Source organism: Amia ocellicauda, chromosome 6, assembly GCF_036373705.1.
Source record: "Amia ocellicauda isolate fAmiCal2 chromosome 6, fAmiCal2.hap1, whole genome shotgun sequence".
In the NCBI taxonomy this organism is placed as follows: Eukaryota; Metazoa; Chordata; class Actinopteri; order Amiiformes; family Amiidae; genus Amia; species Amia ocellicauda.
The window spans coordinates 31,767,547-31,789,375 of record NC_089855.1 but is presented as its reverse complement, the minus strand read 5'-3'; the positions used below and the strand labels follow the sequence as shown (position 1 = coordinate 31,789,375).

The 21,829-nt window shown below is 42.5% G+C and overlaps 1 protein-coding gene across 1 annotated transcript; it reads left to right on the top strand.

Annotated features, from left to right (window-relative positions):
- The first annotated feature begins 1,543 nt into the window (after nucleotides 1-1,543).
- Nucleotides 1,544-21,137, top strand: hsf2bp (heat shock transcription factor 2 binding protein). The gene is made up of 9 exons (XM_066707614.1): nucleotides 1,544-1,582; nucleotides 2,132-2,279; nucleotides 3,372-3,475; nucleotides 7,614-7,763; nucleotides 9,077-9,221; nucleotides 13,719-13,836; nucleotides 14,274-14,377; nucleotides 18,861-19,099; nucleotides 20,816-21,137. Exons 1-8 carry the CDS (start codon nucleotides 1,544-1,546, stop codon nucleotides 19,082-19,084), a joined length of 1,032 nt encoding a protein of 343 aa, XP_066563711.1. The 3' UTR covers nucleotides 19,085-19,099; nucleotides 20,816-21,137.
- Nucleotides 21,138-21,829: the final 692 nt, after the last annotated feature.

Sequence of the window (21,829 nt, the reverse complement as noted above, 5' to 3'; positions counted from 1 at the left end):
TGTGTGAATCAGCCTGGCAGCTTATTTCAGCTCCTGCAGTTGCATTTGAGGGGGGGGGGGGGGGGTAGGTGCTAATGCTATTGTGGTTTAGGTGGCTTCATAAACTCCTTCTCAGCACAGTATGGTCAGCAGAGCCGGCATAGTGAAAGCAGTGCGCATCGTGGGAGGCTCGCCAGAGACAGACAGCTCAATCTCCACGTCTCTGACTGCCTCCTCCACAGCTCTGCTTTAGTCCAGCTTCTCCTGCCACCATCGCCCGACGCGCACAATGCAGAGCCTCCGTGTTGCGCAGATTTCCGCAGTTCTGCGCGGGTCTGCTCTGATCCGCCAATGGGATGGGTGGGATTCTGCACATCTGCGCAGAACTGCGGAAATCTGCAATACAAGAACACGACCACAGGCAACTGCGCACCGCACGGAAAAGCAGCGACGTCACCCGAGGGTCCGCTGAGTGACGGTGATTAAGGGGTGACGACCCAGCTTTCCTTGTGTGTATTGACTTGAACACTTACTTCAGCTGACTTTCCGTAGCGATGACGTCACCCCGACAATATGTGTTTTTAAATATAGCCCCAGCGTGACTCATACGAGTCGTGCTTTAATAAAGAGGCAGTTCAATGTAAAAGCGCTTACAGAGGACAGAAATAACACTGGCAGCCCCGCTATACAAAAATAATCCTTATGACACACGTACGGACACCCCCATATTTTGTTAACAGCAATTAAGCATGAAGGTGTTCATAAATTTGTTTTTGACCAAACAGATAATCTACTTCAAGGAATTGCCCTTATGTGTCTGTAGAGAAAACCATACAATGCAAATAAACATTATATCTCAATTTTGGGGTACAGAAAGAAATAAAATAAAGCTGAAAACAAGACTCTTCGAACTAATGTGTTAAATTGTGTTAAAAAATACACGTATTGTGTTGTAATTTGGTCACGTAAGAGGATACACGCATTTCTGGGCCAGTACTAGTCTATACTAAATTAATTGCCAGTGATATTAAGAAACAAACAAATAATTGATTATTTTTCCAAGTATTTACTGTTTTTTTTTAGAAACACTGAAAAAAATAATACTTGTTTGCTCAAAACTTGTTTAAAACTAGACCACAAAAAACGTAGGCATTCTTAATAATGTACAATATTTAGTAGCAATTCCTACTAACGTAAAATCTAAGTAAATATATTACTTATGTTCAGTAAACAAAAATACGTTGAATTGTGTAATATAATACGTGAAGTTACTTAACAAAAATGCAATCAAAACGTTAGATAGATAGAACAATTGAATCCATGTAAATGTGCAACAGTAAATAATAGTAATTCGTCAATGTTTTAATTGTTATAAGTAAAATAAGTCATTCGTGTGAGTGAAAACATTGCATTATCTTGTTGTATTGAACTTAACTCCACTAGGGGGCGCCCATCAACTGTACATAGATAAGATAGGACCCCAGGCCAGTCTTTTCAGGTTTACCTGCGGAAATAAAATCAGGTCGTGTTGTGTAACTTAAAATTGTGTGCGATCAACAAAAAGATGTACAAACTTGACGGTGAAGCCGACAAGAAACGAAAGGTATTATCCCTCCGTCCGCAATAATGTGTAGATACAGGATTGTGTTGGAAAAGACGCTACGTCACGACGTCGTTTACGATGTCACACGAAATCGACACCCGCCTTTTCGCTTTGCTCGGGGAAAATACCAATTATTAAATACATTTCTTGTTGATTCTGTATTAGTTTGGATCGATAACCTGCTCATTTTATTCCCTTTCGATCTGTGTGGCTTTTTTTTAGCTGCGTTGTGGAACTGGGCCCAGCATATGGTTTGAGCGTCCGTGTCTACGGTGACGTTATTATTTTTGAAGGGACAGAAATGAAAAATCGATCAAACCGAGCAGAAATGTGCAGTATTTTGATTTTTACTTGTTTTACACACCAGCGGGGGTCGCCCTTGTAATTCAAATAAGATTGCAAATTGAGTTCTGAGAAGGCCACACCAGTGTACAAAAGTATAACATTGCTTTTCTTTATTTATTTGTGTGGCAGACGTAGTTGTCTATAAGTGATATATACTTACATAGGAGGTGAAGGGTTTAATGTTGGTGGCCATTTAATTCTCAGGAGGGTGACAAGGAAGAATATGTGAAAATCCGAAAGAGAGACTTGGAAAGATTGACCACAGAAGTGATGCAGGTTCGAGAATTCCTGCCTAAAGTTCTAAACGTGGAACTGTTTGAGATGCTCAACAAACTGAGTGTGTCAGAAGCAAGTAAGTGTTTCCTTTCGATCGAAATGTATTGTGTCTTTTTAAATATGTATAATGAATGCATTATAATAAAGGGAGCGCAACCCTGTACTGTATGATGCAGTCATTGCATATACGCGAACATCAATGCATGCATTATAATAAAGGCAGGACAATGAAGATGACTAGAGATTTAAAGCAAACAATTGCAATTGCCTCGCTGAGACAGATCAGCCTTTATGTGTCTGAAAAGTATTAGTACCTGTAGACTGCAATTATTCTGAGAGTACTAGTGACAAAATATTTAAAAAGCAAATATGTCAAGCTTGAAAGAAATGTGTCGGTTTGCCTCAGTACATTTACACAGTAATTGTCTTTTTTTTTTTAGCTTCACCATGTTTTGGCATGGTTTACTATACCTTCTCCACACTTTGCAGTGATTTCAATCCAGATCTCCTGCACTTAAATATGGTTTTACGGTCGTATAGAACCTTTAACATATTTGAATGGAAATCTGTTCCTGGGGGGCCATATTATGTTGTGGTAAGTTTCATAAGGTTTTATAACCCCCAAAAGCCTAAACACCTGCTAAACTGGTCCAGTTGAGCCACTAATGAGCACACTTTGGCTGCCAGGAGCTCAGTTGGAGTGGAAACACTAAAACACAGTGACCCCCCAAGACTGGGACTCTGGACACTGGTTGTAAATCATCATTTTTCAAATCTTTATATTAGGTTAGAGAACTGCACCTAATTAAAATGTGCACTGAAAAGATTCACATATGCGATTTTTTTTTTCGTCTCGCTACAATTCCGACATTTTATACCTTGGCAGACACATCAGCCGACCCCGGCCTGGGCCTTATAGTCCTCTGTTTTTCATTGCAGCCAAGTTTGCAATGACTTAATTAGTCCTCGAAATTGCTGAATTAAGACTTGTTAACTTGTTTTTCAGGTCTTTACTTGTTGACCATTTAACCGCCCCCATGAGGGAGAGTACTGTTCCGGCAGTGTGGCTGATATCGTTTGCCTCTATGGCACTTTTTTTCATGGAAAGGATAGGAGTCTCCCTTACCCATCATGTGAGCCAGTATTTCCCCTTATTCCCCTGTGGTAGTGAGAGACAGGACTGAGCACGAGCAGGGACAGCTGAAGCAGGAATGCAAACACTTATGCTCCCGGCTAGACGCTGCCCAAATTGAGTGCCAGAGAGAAAGAGAGGTGCCACGTTTGCTTATTAACTGTCTGTCTATCGTCTGTTTCTGTGTTTGCTTTTTAATGAGGGATGCACTAAGCTGTCCTCACATTTGTGAGACAGCTTGTGTAGAACTTCTGTATAGGAGTTAGTTACCTGTTTGGACGCACAGGGATATAAGCAATGCAGGCGGTAGGGGGAAGAAGAATCTAAAATATTGTTTTCTACGCCAGTCAGTCTACATTATTTGGAGCTCTCAAATTGCCCTGTAACTGTAATGTGCAGAATTATTAACTTAGAGAGTGAATGGCACCATTTATATTAAAGGGACATTATTTTATTACAATGGATAGCAATCCTGAACCATTTCGTGAAATTAACTTAAAGTTACAGGTGTAATTGTAATTGTAATTGTGCTAGCGCTGTAATTGTGGACCAGTGGCAATTACATCAGTCTGGCTCACTTATTATTTCTGGCAGTGTGTTACTGATGTAACAGTGACTTCAAACACCAGCACTTTTAGTCTGCCCTTTCCACACCCCCCCCCCCGGAGCTCCAAACTTCCCTCACTACAATATTATAAACCATGCATTGGATTGAGGGAGGGGCATGAGTGTCCTCAGAACTCTGCTATTTGTTTTGCTAAAGAAGATGCTCATAACCGTCTGACTTATAAAAAGAAGAGGGAAAAAAACACAGCCCAGAAAGGATCTTGCCAGTTCTGTGGTGAATCGTTCACTAAGCATATAATGTGAACTATCAGAGGTTACAGATTTACAGTCCAACTTAAATCAAACATTTTCCCAGAGTTCTTATGTCTGTGTCTTGGAATGTGAATTAACGAAATGTGCTGTAAGGGCCAAAGCACATGTAGGTCAGGGCAGTGAGGCCTAAACATTCAAGAATCCTTGGTTGTGCATAGCAGGGTGAACTTGACAAGAGACTAGAGAGTAAACACAACATTGCACCTTAGTGGCCACCGATTGATACGGACAGCTAGTTGACATTATTGGTAATGTATTTCTAAAACAGTTGCACAGATCTCTGGTGAAGTCTTTGCTCTGTGCCCAGACCTTATGGGGGATTCATCATTTCCAGTTACATCCTATCTATGTATCAATGTGTGTGCGTGAGTGTTTGTGTGTCCCTGTGCAGTCACACTTACACACTGATGTTTAATTACAGCCGGCAGCTGTTAGACTTTTTTCATGAGGGATTTTTCCTTCCCTTGTTGCCTTTCCAAAAATGTAAATGAATAAAGTGAGGTGACAGTGGATGTTTTACAGTAATCACTCATGCTCTTTAGAGAAGCCCACGATAACCTTTTGTACATCTGTCGCTGATCTTGAAACATCCAATTTCTTGACACCTACCAGTGAATCAGCAGTCTTTCTCGAAATGGATAATGTAGTGCTATCCGTCTCCTGTCCTTAATGAGCATCACACACCTCCATTCCAGAGAGGTGTTTTGGTCATCCCCTCAGTCTTTGCTGTAGGTCAGGGCTTCCCCTTCTGTTTGCTGTTTTTGGTTCCTGCTGAGCTCTAGTTGTTAGACAGCTGGTAATAATTGCTGATAATAATAATATGAAAGTCCAGTTCAGCAGAGATAGTTTCATTAACTCATAAGTAGTACAGAGCTCAGAATCTGCAGACATAGGCCATACTCTTGAACCAGAGTTGGCATCCACTGTTCAAGGCTACAGGAAGGCATCTTGGACGCTCCTTTCCCATTGTATTCCATTGCAAGCCTTTGTTCTAACAAGTCCTTAATTATTGAGGTGATCTGCTGCTCAATTAAAGTAATTAGAGTTCTGGTGGCATCGATGTCATGCCCTGGCATGAGCTGGAAGGGTTAGGTTGCCTTTTTCAGTGGCGAGAGTGTGAAGTTAAGCAATTACATCCATTGCTCTTCTGTTGACATTCTCTAGGTCAGGATGACCTTTTTTGTGCTTATAAAAGCTTAAAGACACAGCATTCCCATTGCTACATGTTCTACGGACCTCTACTTCTTATTACTTCGACAACCCAGCTTTCTGAAGTCTCTGCCAGCAAGCAAGTAGGCTGCAGTGTGTCTCTCAGCCCGCAAAATCCCAACATGAGCTAACCCAGCATCTCCAGTCAGGTTTCTGAGAGACACATGACACACGATTATCAGATTGAACATGAACTCTTGATGGTTCAAAGCATACAGGTTCTTAATCAGTAGCCATTTCATTACCTCTAGGCTAACAAGATAAGATGACAAGTGGTGAATAAATCATACAGCCCACGTTCTTGCCAATTACTTTTACGTGGCTGTAACAGGATGCCCAAATTACCCGTGCACGATCGGAAGTTTTCTACTATCTCAGACCAGATCAGTTTAATCTTGATGCGACACGAATGTAAGTGGCGGGATCCTAATGTGAAACATCCCTTGCTGCAATGAGAGACAATCAGCTTAACCACACTTCCTTGGTTTCCTGCATCCATATGTGCCATGTGGTCATTTTATAAAGAGGAACACATGTACACTCCCGTGGTACTTTGCAAAATAACGACTTCCCCCAATGTGCAGGTCTGGAGAGGGGGTGTTCTGCAGCTTCCAATGACATCGCCAAGTGAGACAGCAGCCTGCAGGGCACGACCCCTGCACGATTAGGAGCCGACGTCCTAGCAAGTGACTGATGTCGACTTAAAAGCTGAAAAACAAAGCTTGACAGGATGTGAACAATGAAAGGCATTACAGCCAGCCACCCCACTTAAACAGCTGAAGCAACACTCGCTGATGTGAGCTGCTTTTGCATCCTCGCCATTTGAACTTAACTTAAACAGTGAGGTGCTATGTTTGAAGTATGCACTTGCTGTTCCCCCTTCTCTGTATCAGTCTGATAATCTTATTTTTACCCTTACATTGAAGAAATAAATGCAAAGACTGAGAGATTGTTCTTAGTTGTTCATGCAGCTCTGTTTTATTTTCTTAAGGGCCTACACAATGTCTGTAGATTAGTGAGCCTTTAGCCTGTCTCTGCTTCGCTGAGGCGGGAGGAGAGGTGTTGGTGGCAGCAGTGGGATACAGGGCGGTGGGGATGTAGGGTTAATCTTTGCTGCACAGGTGACAGTGCAGTTCTGCTCATCCTACACCTTTAAGCAACACACTTCCTCACATCTACAGCAGTTTGCTCAGGTAAAAAAGGGCCTGTAGTCACAGAACAGAGAGCTGCGGCCCACTGAGTTAGACACGAGACATCTTGTGGTGTTTTCAGCTGTACAGAAGGGACCCACTACCTGTAAGGGGTAATGATCGTAGCCCTTTTTCGCTCAGAGTTCTGTCTACAGCCTGCCTGGTAACTTGGGGACCTTTCTGTGTCTTTAATGAGGACTTTATGTCCTTGAAAAGACCTGAAATAGAATAGAACAAATACAAACATGACTTTAAGAGCCCTCATCTTCATATCAAGAGGCCCTTTCACACCTCACCTCTTCATTGGCTGAGAATGAGCGTAATTGAAAACTGCCGTGAAGACAGCCCCCTTGGAGTATAAGTCTTTTCTCAGCTCCTTTGAGTGGATCCAATCCTGTAACTTGTGAAGCGCCTGAATCACTTCAGTGCTGTAAGACGTTCCTAATCTTCTACAAAGTGAAAGCCCACTGACACGGGTGTATCAGGCAAGCGAGAGATGCCAAGGCCCGGTGCTAAGCAATTTAATGAAGTTGATCTTATCAGCAAAGGCTGCTAATCCAGTTGACCTTATTGGTGCAGCTTGGCCCGATAAGTCCAGCAAAAGGGCACACGCTTATAGCTCCTATCCCAAAACCCTTTAACCTACAGCTGCTAATGCCAGGGGTAATCAGTCCAGCAGGGGTTACTGGCCTGTGTGTACGTTGCTGCTGCTGGTTATTTGGGAGGTGGTGGAAGGATTTTAATGTGGATAAAAATGTTCATGAAAAAGTGGAGAGGAACCTAAAAGTATACCAACAACTAGCTGATTTGAAGTTACACTGACAGAAATACAGAGTATAAAAGATGATAAAGTCATACAGTTTATGACTCGCAAGTAACTTGATTTAAGATCCTCTACGCTGTGCTTCACTAGGGACAGTTGAATCTTGGAAAACCGTGCTGCTGGTGGGATGATGTTGTGGTACCGTGCTGCTGGTGCTGACAGGGTCTCTACCTCCAGGAGAAGCTGGTACTTAAGGAGCATCTGTATGAAGCACGGGAGCAGCTGCAGCAGCAGGCCGAATACTGCACCCAGATGGGGGCGGCGGTGTGCACCCTGCTCTGGAGCACCTCCAGCAAAGAGGAGGCAGTCAAGGACATCCTGTCTAGCGTGAGTGTCCGTCCCCCAAAAAGCTATCTCCACAGACACCGGCATCTCTCCGAAACCAGGCAGTGAAAGAACCCACTGTTTCCTCATGTGACTTGTAGCAATTGTGTGGCACTATTCACTAATTCAGTAGGCATCCAAGGTGAATCCCTACAAAAGAAACAAATCCGAGGGGCCGGATGATTACGTCAGAAATATCAGGGGGGCTTCTCAGCTCCTACAGGTTACCACAAATGTGCTGACTCTACTGCTCATGTTACGCAAGCCACAAGATGAACATCGCATGATAGGCCAGTGCAGCGTGGCTCCAGGCAGCTGAGGAAATACGCATTGTGTGGGGTCACTGCTGTCTGAACAGATTTTTACTGTGTGCAGTGATGGCAGATAACAGTGAAGTACTAGGACAGGGACAGGGCTAGTGATTACCAATTACAGAAAGCACTGAATTGTGAAGACTGATTTATGAAATCAGGTCTTGCTGCTTGAATGGAGGCTAAGATTCCCTCTCCCCCCACTCTTTCTCGCTCTCTTTCTCTCTCTCCCTCTCCCTCTCTCCCTTTCTGTGCGTCACACGTTTAGAAAAAAAAGAAAAAGAAACTATAAATTAAAGACAGTAAGCACAGCAGTAGATGATACAAAATTTAATTGATCACAGAACGGTTGAAAACAAGGCACATGAGTGAAGTGGGGACTTCATTGTCACATAAATAAGATGGTCTCGATTTTATATACTGCAGAGAATGCAGAGGTTCGGGACATTGTTCATGTTGCTTTCCTCATATGTTTTTACATCTGCATTGTGTTTGCTTTTGTTTAGTCCCAAGTCCTTTCCTAAGAATCAAACCAATTACTGAAAATCCCCAAGCCAATAGGAAAACGATTGATTGTCTGATTAGTTTGTATTGCCAGATGTGCCTTATCCTATTATGAATATAATAAGGGAAAGAGAACACATAAAACAATAAATTGCTTAATACTAGTTCTAAAAAATACTAATATTAGTATTTAACTTAACTTATATATATATATATATATATATATATATATATATATATAGTTCTAAAGTAAAGTTTTACAAGTTTTACAATTAAAAAAATTATACCTGTAGACTATTTTATTATCTTAAACCTTACTGGCTTTTACTGTATTGTATAGACCAATTTTTCTAGTGATGCTGTTACCCTGTAAGTGACAGTGTGTGTGTGTCTGTGTCTATGTGCCTGTGTCTGTGTCTCTGTGCCTGTGTCTGTGTCTCTGTGCCTGTGTGTGGGGGTGTGTGTGTGCGTGTGTGTGCGTGTGCGTGTGTGTGTTTGCAGAGCCGAGCGGAGACCTTCTTCACCGTGTCAGGGCAGACACTGCAGAGCTTTGTGAACTCGCTGGAGGATTACGTCAGGCCGGAGCAGCAGGACCTCAGCTCTGATGACAATCAGTTTGTTTTAGCGCTGGCAGGCGTCATCACCAGTAAGCACAGGGGAATTCAATCATTTTCTATTTTCCCGTTTTAGTTATTTATTTTCTTCTCTTGCGCCACAGACACACCATAGATTCCACGCCCCTCCAGGGAGTCACAAGCCGTGTAACTAATTACCTGCAAACCTCCAAGTGATCTTTCGGCTACAATCAGGGGTTTTCATGCTTTTATAAACACTTGGATACAAACGAGAGGAAGGGAACATTTTTGCAATTTAAGGCGCATTACACTAATAAGAGACTGCTAGTGAGTGAAATGTAATCCTTTAAATTTGTAGAAAGATTTCTTGTGACTTTCAGATTATGAATGAGCTGTAGGTAGGATAAATGTGTGTTGTTCCCTTCGGAAAAAACTTCTTGCAGATCAAACAGAAATTACGCTGGGCCTAATTTTCCAATGTGGAGTAAGGGCCAGTGTCTATTAGAGTTACTGCCACATATTTACGTCTTACCTGCTCACGCAAAGATTCTTGTAAAAAAATAATCTGAATTTGAAAAAGGGCAAAATGTAGTAAAGTGAATTCAATCTGCTGGTATTCCTCATGGGTAAATCATTCGACAAATTGGGAAATTAATGTCCAATGAGTGCTGATGTCTTTCCCCATCGTAGGCGTCTTGATGACATGTGAGTTATTTGAAATCTTTGTATGCTGCGACCGATTAAGGGGTTATCGCCCGGGGGAGGTGATCGGCCTGCAGCACAGAAAGCAAACCAGTTCCAAGAAGTGACTCTCAAACAAATAGGAAATGGATGTTGAGAGTTGAGGAGATGCACATGGCCATCACACTTTTTTTTACAGCAAGATTGCTCATAGTTTCTCTTTTCTTCACCTTCACCTCAGTTACTCTGTCATCTCTGTGTCAGGGCAAGTGTTCCATATGCATACTGTGGGAGGGTGAGGGCGAGGGAAAGAACACCTTTGCAATCTGGTGCCATCTGACACTTCTTCTTCCCTGCTGCTGTGTTAATAGTCATCGCAATTTACTGAAATATGTAATGCCTCGGGGTTTGATGGCAGGATTGGCACTCCTCTAGAAGTTTGTTGTGTGTGTGAGTGTGTGTGTGTGTGTGTGTGTAGGTTTAAATAAAACAAGAATACATTGAGTGTTCACTGCTGTTGCTGACGTCACTGTTTGTCAGCTGCTGAGTTTCCATCGAGATTCTCCAGAAGCCCATCTGCCCTGGCCTGACCTTAAAACGACAGCTCTATCCCAAGGCCACCTCAGGCATTCGGGAGTGTGAATGCTGGGTAGAGATTTGGAGTACAGTACAGACCCAGCCGAGAATGTGGTTTGTTTTTTAATAAGTTGGCCATGCCGTCTCGACTGGCCAATTGCAAACCCAAGGCAGTTGTCTTGGTGCTGTGAAACACACACAGGAAGGCATGCTGTGAAATTCCAGCTCCCTAAAATCATTGTTTGGTTCCATTGTGGGTCAAGCAGGATAATTGTCTTTTAAAACTGTATATAACTACACCAACAAGGTGGCTATAAAGAAACTAGTGAATATTCCAGAATTCATTAAGCAGAATTCTGACAGGGGTGCCAATACTTAACTCAGCAACTGTTATTGGGACCCTCTCTGAACTAAAATGTACCTGGAGTCTTTTCTATTATATTCTTGGGGTGGAATGTCTGATATAATTTGAGAATATATAATATATATATAAAAAAACATATTGTAATTACAAAAATCTTGTTTCAGTGAACTGTCTGCAACAGTACAGATACTGTATACACAGACACACAGGATTATTTTGTTTTATTATAGTCTGGACTGTAGTTCTTTGTGTTGCGTTCTAAGTGGCTTTTTCAGTCTTCTTTAATATTCTGGAAGACATCTCCCTCCTCCACAAAAAGAAACAGAAATCATTGAACACAGTTAGAGAAGGATATGCTGACTCTTCAGTAAAGATGAGTTTTTATGCAAGGGTTTCTTATGCTTTAAGGTACATAATGTGCGCAACAGTTTTAAATTACATTTCTTAATGAGATCTGAATAGACAGTGGGGCAGCTCTGAATGATGTAGCTGCTGTTGACGTCTCTCAGAGCTGCACATTCAGACCTATTCCTGTCTGCACTGATCTGAGTCTAGCTGATGAATTGCCCAGAAATCCACCACACGGCCTCTATAAGAGCCATATTGCTTTTGACTGCCTTCACCTACCTCTCCTCCTTGGGTGCGACTGAGGGAAGAGCACTTTGAGCAGGGGGGAGCTGCAGGCCACAGTCGACTCCTCCATGGACCCTGAGGGGCAGATCGAAGTTCTTGACGTGGAAGAGGGAGGAGGAGTATAGTTGTCAGTAGGGCAGGACTGACGGGAGGTCGAGGGGCAGATCAAAGCAGAGGTAGGCATAGCCCCTGTAGGCTTCCTCTGACCCCTGTAAGGTGTAGGGAGGGGAGGGGACCTGGAGATCCATGCGGGGAGCAGAGAAGTAGAATCCGGGAGAGAGGACATAAGGTGCCTGCTTTGGGAAGACTGATGGTTTCCTGACCTTGTCCTGCTGAGCATCATACTCAAAAGGTTATACTGGTTGTCCCTTAAGTCACTGATTCATAAAGGTTTGTAAATGTCTGATTCTGATCATTATTTTGTTGAATTGTTTTCATTTAGAGAGCATTTGGAACAAGCGTCTGACTAACCTGAAGCCAACCAGAACACGTGCATCTTAATTGACCAGATGACTTGCTTTAATTGATTAATATGTGACCTGTGGTCCCAGTGCTGTGAAATTGGTGATTGAAGGCGACCAGTAATACTAACAGGACGGGGCTCTCCAAGACTAGGGTTGGAGACCATTAATGCGTAGTTAAGGTTGTTTTATTAATGCCAGATGTATCTTGAATTTTTCATTTCATATATATGAAGATCGTGAATTAAATTAATTAAATGTAGATCGTTTGCTGTGCTTCAGAAGGAACCAGGACTACAAGGAAAGTGTGAGTTACTCTTGATAGGGTGCAAACTGAATCGACTGACCATAGTATTCCAGCTAATTGTTATTATGCTTTGTCTTCCTGGAGGAAGCGAAAAGTCACCAACAGTTCTGGTCTCAAACCTGCAAGTTCCTTTTTCACTATTACCATAAACTGAGCATCTTTGCCCTCCCTTTGACGTGGTTTCCCTGGCACTGCTGGATTACCTGTGACGGGAAGTCCCAGCTCACAGCCTGTTTTGATCAATAACAAATGTGAGAGCGAAAAACAGAGAGCTGTGCTGAGGTCCGAGCTGTTGTTTTTCAGTCATCCACCATGAGGGAGGCAATGGTACACACACAAGCTCAAGGTGACTTTACTTCAGTGCAGCTTGATTTAATCTAAAGGCTGCTTATCTGTGCCGCACTATGGGCGAAAACCACAGACAATGTCCCGACCCCCGCTCCCTCTGCAGCAACTCAGCTTCTTGATTAACTTTGAAAATGGGCCAAAATGGCATGGGATGATGCGGAATGATGTGCAGCTCGCCGACCCTCTCAGAATGCAAAAGGCAGAAAGGCCAGAAGGAATTGTGGGAGGATAATGGAAATTAAGGAATTGTGACATCTCCAATATAGGTGCTAATGGACAGCACTTTCTGTTTGATTTCATGGTGATATAGTGGGCTGGGTGGGGGGGGGTGTTTTCCCCCAGTGCAGACATAGCAGCGTTGAAATGTTGGCTTGGCTTGAGTTTTTAGTCTTTGAGATTGCTGTATAGAGCATTGATTTTCAAGAGGAAGCCACAGCCTACTGTTTTTAAAGTTGGAAAAACACAAATGTTCCACAAATCTGTCATATACCATAAATACAGATGGGACACACTGTGAGGAGAACAGTATTTCCTCCATATCTTGCAGAACCACTTACATGGCACTGTTCCTACCTACCTCATTTTCTATGTGCACGTGCCGGCTGAATAAGCTCTACCAAGTGCCATTCTTGCCCCATCTATACATTTAATTAATCATTTTAATTCAGCCAGACCCGTCCTTCATTCCAGTGTAATGAAATGCTTTAAACCACTATCACGTTGGAATAGGATCAGCTCAAGGCAGTCTCTTATTAGCTCCTCACTTGACATCATCGCACACCAAAACACACTAGTTGGGGAAGAGGGTGGGAGATTGCTTAGTTGAAACCAGATGACTGTAGCAGGTCTAATACATGAAACAGAGACGAAATTCGGATTAGGTACTAATAAAAGTCCGCTCTCTATAAATGTTAAACTACAACTGAATGTCTTCTAGACTGGTGACAGAACTAGTGGAAAGTTTTGATTGATTTAGACTAGAGACCAGATTAAATGAAAACTTTGACCCACCAGCTAAAAGCAAAAAAAAATGAAACTGTAGCTGGATGGCAAAAATATTTACGAATAAATGAAAAATGAAAAACTCTAGTTCTCTGTTCGCAGACTGGCCCATTTTTTGTTTCTCTCTGGCTCTGGATCGTGGCGTGGCTGTGGTTTGTGCCCTGTCCCAATCTTGTCTCCTGTCTCTGTGCTTCAGATATCGCCGCCGTGGCCAGCGGTCGAGATTTCCTCTCCAGCTCCTCCCAGGTCCTTCTTGACACCATGATGCAGCTTCTGGGGGAAATGAAACCTGGAGTCTGCTCTAAACTCAAAGTGTGAGTGACTTTATATTTTTTTGTAACTTTCCTTTTTTTTTTTTTGTACTCAATAAGAGCTAGAGACACTGGAGACACCACATGTGTTTTGATCTCAAGACTGGCTCAGATAGAAGCCTTCCCTTTTCCTGGTGACATTTTCCCATCCCCCCTCATTTATTATTGGTAAATGTCACTCAGCTGCCTGCACCAGCTTGAGACCTGTGAATAGGGTTTGGAAGTCAAGGGGGTTGCTGAGCACCAAGTAATCAGGCTACAACAAAAGGCAAGAAACAAAACAAAACAAAACACACACAAACAAACAAACAAACACCACAGGTAGATATCCCATTAACATGACCTGTAACTAATTCCCCTTTCTTGCTGAATTCTCATTCAGAGAAGTAAAAAGAGGAACAAAGTGCAAAGTGTGAGTTTGATTGTGAGCTTCTTTGCAGGTTGATGCTGATGACTCTGTATAACGTCAGCATCAATGTGAAAGGCCTGAAATACATCAGCGACAGTCCTGGACTCATTCCTCTCCTGTGGTCCCTTCTGCAAGGTATCAGTATTATCTCACTTGTTATCGTTCCTCCAGCTACCATCATTATCGTGACCAGTGTGGATCACACTCCTCTGTTCCTGAGCCCTTATCTCGCTATACCACCTGCGAGATAACAAGCCATCATGCAGATCCTATGAGTAAGAACAGGGGAGGGCGTACTGCACCACAAACCACACTGACGCCCAGAATATTAAAATTATTAATTTGAATCAGATTAAGAAATACCACATTAAAAACAAAACAAAATACAGAAACAAGAAGAGGAAAAAAATCCACAAAACCTGAGCAGATTTCATAGTTCTAGTCACGGGTCAGAAAGATGATTTTGTACAGGGTCTGTGCTTTTGATTGCTTCCAGGCAGCAGGCATTGGTGTGGTCTTTAACTCACCTTTGCAAAGAAGATTCAGCATTGAAAGTGAAAAGGGGCAAAAGGGGCATTAAAAGAGGGTCATGTAAAGCTGCCAAAAAGGGTCACTGCCAGACAGAGAATATGCCAGGCCTCATGTCATGCCATCTTCCCATCAGAAGCCTGTCACAGACCCTCTCCATAATCTGCACACAACGGGATAACGTGACTCCATTATCCTGTGTGTCCGAAAATGAGTCAAGGAACTGCAATGTGCATAGTCCTCACCCAACCCTTGCTTGACGATTATGAAAAGGGTCTTAATCTGTGCAGGCATACATCTGACATCTAAATAGTGAACCCAAGAGCCAGTTTATAGTACTCATAATACAAGCATGTGTACAGCACTAAGACTGGGATATTTTCTTGGACTTGTGGTGTCAGGCCTCCACAATAGAAGGGCTTCTGTTTGTGATTATTCCTGCACTGGCAATCGTTATATGCTTTTGAGTATCAATTATTCCCCATTTGTATTATTATTATTACTATTAGTGATAGTACTAGTGGGGAATGATGTGGAGTAGTGATCAGGGCTCTGAACTCTGAAGTGGAGGGTCTTGGGTTCAATCCCAGGTGGGGGACACTGCTGTTGTACCCTTGAGCAACGTACTGTACCTAGAGTGCTCCAGTAAAAATCCAGCTGTGATATATTGTAAGTTGCCCAGGAAAAGGGTGTCTGCTAAGAAACACAATAATCATATTATTATTATTTCTATTCCAACACTGTAGAGTGGTGTATCTTGGCCCTACATAACTGGAGCTATACAAAGCCACTTAGCACTGATTTATAATGATATTTTCTGGAGGCTAAAGGGAAACGTTTAATCTGCCATGAATAAAACATGACATCCTTGCATGTGCAGTTCAATATCGCTGGCAACCACCCTCACTCCCGTCAGCGTCTACCAGCGGAAACACTGAGGTCATAATCCGCCGCGGTGTAATTATGGTGTGGAAGTGTGAACACGGATCACATGGATTACATGAACACGGTGTGCGTAATTCAATTAAGCACTGAGAGCTCGGAGGACTTGTGCATGGAGACTGAGGTCATCACTGGTATTTCGGAGGTAATTAGTCGCGATCTTCCCGCTGCGGTGTCACAGCACGCCCCTTCCCAAAAACAGTGGTGTCTTAACCTGGCTGTCAGGAGCGAGAAAAGCCTGCCCTTATTAGTATCGTTTTTTAATTATTCATCGTGCGGGCACATCCAGGGCCCTTGATGAGGTTTACAAGAATCATTAACACAGCACAGTCCATATGCAGGGCTGTACTTACATAACGCAAGTGCCGTGGCATGGATGCAAAGTAACACGTGCTGTACGATGAATGCAACACACCCGCAGAAAGCAAAAATGTCTACAGAGTCCTGAGACAGAAAGTGGGTTAACGCTGCAGAGAGGGGCTCAGTACAGTACAGTCCAAAAACACAACATTGAATCAGCAGACAGAAAATACAAGTGTTTTTTTCTTTTGTTTTCCTCTTTTAGTGCACAAATCAAAAACTGAAGCATTGCAAAGTTTTGCTGTGGTCTGTCAGTAAGTGCTGGTACATTGGAAATCTTTACGAAGCGAGTGTGCCGCCATATGGCCACTAAACTGTCAGGCGTATGTGTTGGCTGGGTATAGGAATGCTGGCAGCAGGGGAAACGGGTGCTAATGGCCACGACGTAAGGACATTACACAGGTAAGATATAAGATGTTTAGCGCTGATGTAATACAATTACTCAGAGCCCAGCGAGAGGCCTAAAGGAGGGGGGTGAGCTGGCCAGAGGGAGAGCAAGTGGCAGAGGTAGAGATATGGGAGATATCTGTTGGCCGCGGTGACTTTATTAGGCCTGTGCTGAGCGGCAGTGACATCAAGCTTTATCGCAGCCCCTCTGGCCGTGACGCCAGCACAGGCACAGAGATCCCCAGAGGTCCCGCATGAGAGCCAGGGACATGCGGCGCTAGAATGTGACCGAGACAAGCTGTTCACAGCCGCTCAGGGTGGCGGAGAGGGCGAGAAGTACAGGCATAATAGGACAGAAAACATATGGTGGATGTGGGAGAGGGGAGGGGATTAGAAAGTCGCGTCATTTTTTTTTTCCGTTCCAGTGCATTTCCTTTGATTGTTTTAGTTTTAGTTTTTGGTTTGTTGTTTTTTCTGCAAAAGGCAAGTTTGAAAGATACTAAAAATGAAGGAACGCACCACTGGATCACAAGATTGGTAAATGGTATATTTGATTATATGTGTGATTTTAAGCTGCATTGTTCTTTTTCCATATGACTCCACCGAGTTCTTTTGTTCTTCTGCATTCCTCAGAGTCACTGCTTACTGTAAAAAGCACCTGTTATAAATAGGGTTGGGTATCATTTGAATTTTATCGATTCCAATTCCGATTCCGATTCTTATCGATTCCCAGTTTCGATTGCAATGTGGTAAAATAAATGAACACATTAAACACATTTATTCTGTGTCTTATTTTACAAGACATTTAGTTGCAGCTGAATACCATGAACAAAAATCAGCAGGGTACATAAAAACTGAGGACTCGTTTAAGAACTGTATGTGTGCAAAACTGTTAAATTAAAGTTCTTTTAATACACACTTGTTGGCTGCAACCAAATAAAGAAAATGTAAAAAAATGATGGAGCAGATGATGAGGCACTCTGGTAACGTAAGGCATCAAACACGGTGCACTCTTGTAAATCTATACGGTGAACCAACCGCAGATGCTTTGACATGTTGGTGGTGACACCTCTCTTGCAACATATTTGCTTATTACAAATATTACACTTAGCTTTTTCGGCTTCTGACTTCGCAAAGTGTAGCCACACTTTCGAGGGCTTCCCGCGGTCCATCGCGACTGATGTTTACATGACGATGACGTAGATTAGCGAGCAAGCTCCTGGCAGATCGCCGTTCGGGTCCTCACAAATGATGTGTAAAACAAATCCGGTCTATCTGAAAATGCGCACACAGGAATCGATTAGCGGAATCAAAATTTTAATTTTATAACAAGTATCCGATTCCTCACCTTAAGTATCCAATTCCAGAATTGGAGTCGATTTTCGATTCCCAACCCTGGTTATAAATACCAGGAAAACACCTACCATTCTGGTCCAGTTCTACAGAGAAGAAAATAGGATTTAACTGAAGTAAACTAGAGATATGGAGAAAGGATATAATTATGAGTATTTATTCAGTAAAGTCTATTTTGAATTTTCATTTAAAGGGATTTTTTTAAATACATTTATGCAAAAAAAACCACAAACACAATCTGTCTTGATGTGGATGGTGTTTATTACTGTACCATTTTGTACAAAGGGCTAATAAAAATGGTGGCTAATGGTTTGCTCATGCTCAAGTTAAGAGGTTGCATGTGTTTAGAATCACTGTCTTCCTTTTAAAGGTCTTCTGGTTAAAACAACAGCAAGCAGTTTTGTGATTATGTATGGCCTCTACAAAGCACTGGTAGGCAGGGAGGGCCTCTCAGTCTGTCTCCTTGTGCCGGGTAAGACACCACATACATTTAACACTGATAGTCATAATTTCTATCAAAAAAATGAATTATTAGTTCAGTGCAGTCAAGTGGTAGATAGACTAGAAGTCATGTTTTCGATTCGATCATCGATCGGACAAGTCAGAGGAACGTTATTCACTGCCAAAACAGAGAACACAGAGACTAAACACCCCTGGTTCAGGAATACAGGATTAAGATTAGTGTGTGCTTTTTCTCTCCTAATTAAATAACGTACTACTGGGGGGATGAGAAAGAGCATCCCGCTGTGCAGCTCACATCTTCTGAACACCAGGAACGTGACAGTGGGGGTGGGGGGCAGGCCAGCTGGGCTCTTAGTGTCACTCGGGGCCCAGGCCACAGGGGGGAGGTCAGATGAGTGTGACAAAACAAGCGTGGGTTTGCCCTGCACACACAGGAGCAGCGCGGCCATCACTTGTGCACAATCACGGGCGAGTCACCAGCTGCTCTCAGCGTGGTAATCTCTCCAGGCTCCCTGTGAAGAGAGGTGTTTTCCCCCGGAGATCAGCCCCTCTGACCTCTACCCCACTGCCCATGTGTCTCGGCCAGATCCCGACTTGGAAGTGTGCCTCCACACCCTGCGGCTGCTGCAGTCGTTAGTGCTGGAGGAGGAGGTGATGTCCAAGGTGGCCACAGAGCTGCAGGAGACCCTGCCCCTGAAGCGCATCCAGGAGCTGGCTGCCAGCCGCCACTCCACCGTGCGCAAGGCTGCCAGGGAGATGCTGGATGACATGGGGGCACTGCAGACCCAGTCCTCGGGCACCCACCACTGAGGGGCCAACTCTGGGGTGAGTCTAGTATGTAAAACATTAAGTAAAAGCATCTTAAAGAAAAAACTAATAATGTCTTAAGTGGTGTAAGTTATGGTGACGCCCTCCTCCCTCCCTTGTTAAAAACAAGAAAAAACAACTTGTTTTCATTTCACTTTATTTTGCTCTTGTAGTCTAAAACCTAGGATTATTCATTTGGAAAATCAAGCCATTTCCCATTCTTTACACAGGAAAATACAGCAATATATTTTTTTCAAGAATGTGAAAGACTAAACAAACGGCAGAGGTTCTGAAAACAAATTAAAAAAATGGAAGTATATAGTCTCCGTATATATTCTATTTTTCCAACACCACTTCACTCGATCACCTTCCCGTTACTAAAACCATTCAGAGGGACAATATGTTTCAGAAGTTTCAACAAGTTTCAGAAAACAAAACAACAACAACATTAAGGTAGAGTGGAACAAACATGAATTTGATAGTCCCCATTGTTTATGTCAACACATTTGCTTGCACTTTTCATATAGTAACAACTTGGTGGATATTACTCAACAGCATTATATTAACATCAATCATTTAGATGTTGTGGCCTACTGTCTTGACTGCCTTGTATTCTCAACATCTGAAACTCCCTTCAAAGGTTTGTGTTCCTCAAATATCTTTCTGCATTGTTATAGGTATTTGAATGGATTTCGCTCACGAACATCCGGTGATGATAATTATGGGCCTAAGGCAGTTGATGTAAAATATTTTCTATGTGTGGTGCAACTTGACTTGAAACTTGAGGCAGTACTGTAGATAGCTCATTTGAAGTTATACTCAATCAGGAAATGCACAATACTTATCCCACCAGTGCAGCTCAAAAAGCCAAATGAACAAATATCCAGAGACTCACTATTGCAGATAATTATAGTCCTTGTGAAATATTGCAATATTTCAGTTTGCTTCCTTGCTGTCTCTTGCACTTTGATTATAGTGGCTATGACAAATAGAAAAATAAGTATTGTTCTCTCATTGAAACTGCAACTGTATAGAGCACCTGTATCTTTACATTTCCTGTACGCTTCCTTAGCATAACTAAGGAACACAGTGATCTAAGCAATAATGTGTTTGAGTTCACTACCGGTAGCTGCAGAAATATTGTCGTTTCCCTCATTTTGGACCATTTCTAACCTCTCTCGTACACATTACAAAGCCTTTCTCCACTGGTAATGGATTGTACCATATCAGTAACAACCCAGATCTCAAGAATTATTCATTTTTCCTCTATGACATATAAGCCACTCAGTCAGTTGAAACAGATTGCTACTTCACCATGACATCTAGAAAGCATTTTTCGCCAACTGTACTAAAACAGAGCAACACAACCAGGCGTGAAACCTTTACACATTTCAGCTTCAATGTCTATACATAACACTATAATTGAAGCTATATAGGTCAGCCAATGATGTCACGGTACCATTGTGGATTTCCTGACTACAGCAGTGGGTAAAATGTGTTCTTTGCAGGGTAGCCACACTTTGATGTTTGTGAACACCTGTATCTAGACCTAAACATGATATAAACCCAGTCAAATAAACCAGCAACTAATTTGACCAGATAAAGGTAGATGGAAGCTAACCTAGCACTAATCCTCTGATGTTGTTAAAAGACTGATGTGTTTCTGGAACATTTCTCCACGGGAAGCGCAATATGTGATGGCAACTTTTTGTCTTTCTTTGATCCGACCTCTAGGTTGCTAAGATGATACTGTGGCTTTGAAGGGACTGATTCACATACTGTAGTCTCTTGAGGAGTAAGAGAAACTATACAGATTTGTTTTCTTTACACAACTTCCCTGAGAAAGGCATTCTTCATAACTTATTTCAAAGTTTTTTGGCCAGAGGAGTTTTGCATCAACGCCCTGACATATGAAGATGGCAGGTTAACCACATTCTTTTGCATATTTGGCAGTTGTGGTTTCATCTTGTGCAGCATTGTGTTTCAATGCTTTTGGAGATATGTAGTTGACTGCTTTTTTTCTCTCTCTCTCTCTTTATTAAACACATTTATTGAGACCATAACCCATTCTTTCTCTGAGAAGTATTTCAGTGTGTGATCTTATTTCTCTCTCATGATGACCTTGTCATTGCTGTGTGACAAAACTGCGCACAGGGTTAAGAAAGATGACACAAGTAAGGATGTCATTCGACATTTAACTCTGCGCAGTTATATTCACATACAGTGAGGGAAAAAAGTATTTGATCCTCTGCTGATTTTGTACATTTGCCCACTGAAAAAGAAATGATCAGTCTATAATTTTAATGGTAGGTGTATTTTAACAGTGAGAGACAGAATAACAGCAAAAAAAAATCAGAAAAACGCATTTCAAAAAAGTTATAAATTGATTTGCATGTTAATGAGGGAAATAAGTATTTGATCCCCTATCAATCAGCAAGATTTCTGGCTCCCAGGTGTCTTTTATACAGGTAACGAGGTGAGATTAGGAGCGCTCTCTTAAAGGGAATGCTCCTAATCTCAGCTCGTTACCTGTATAAAAGACACGTGTCCACAGAAGCAATCAACCCATCAGATTCCAAACTCTCCACCATGACCAAGACCAAAGAGCTGTCCAAGGATGTCAGGGACAAGATTGTAGACCTACACAAGGCTGGAATGGGCTACAAGACCATCACCAAGCAGCTTGGTGAGAAGGTGACAACAGTTGGTGCGATTATTCACAAATGGAAGAAACACAATAACTGTCAG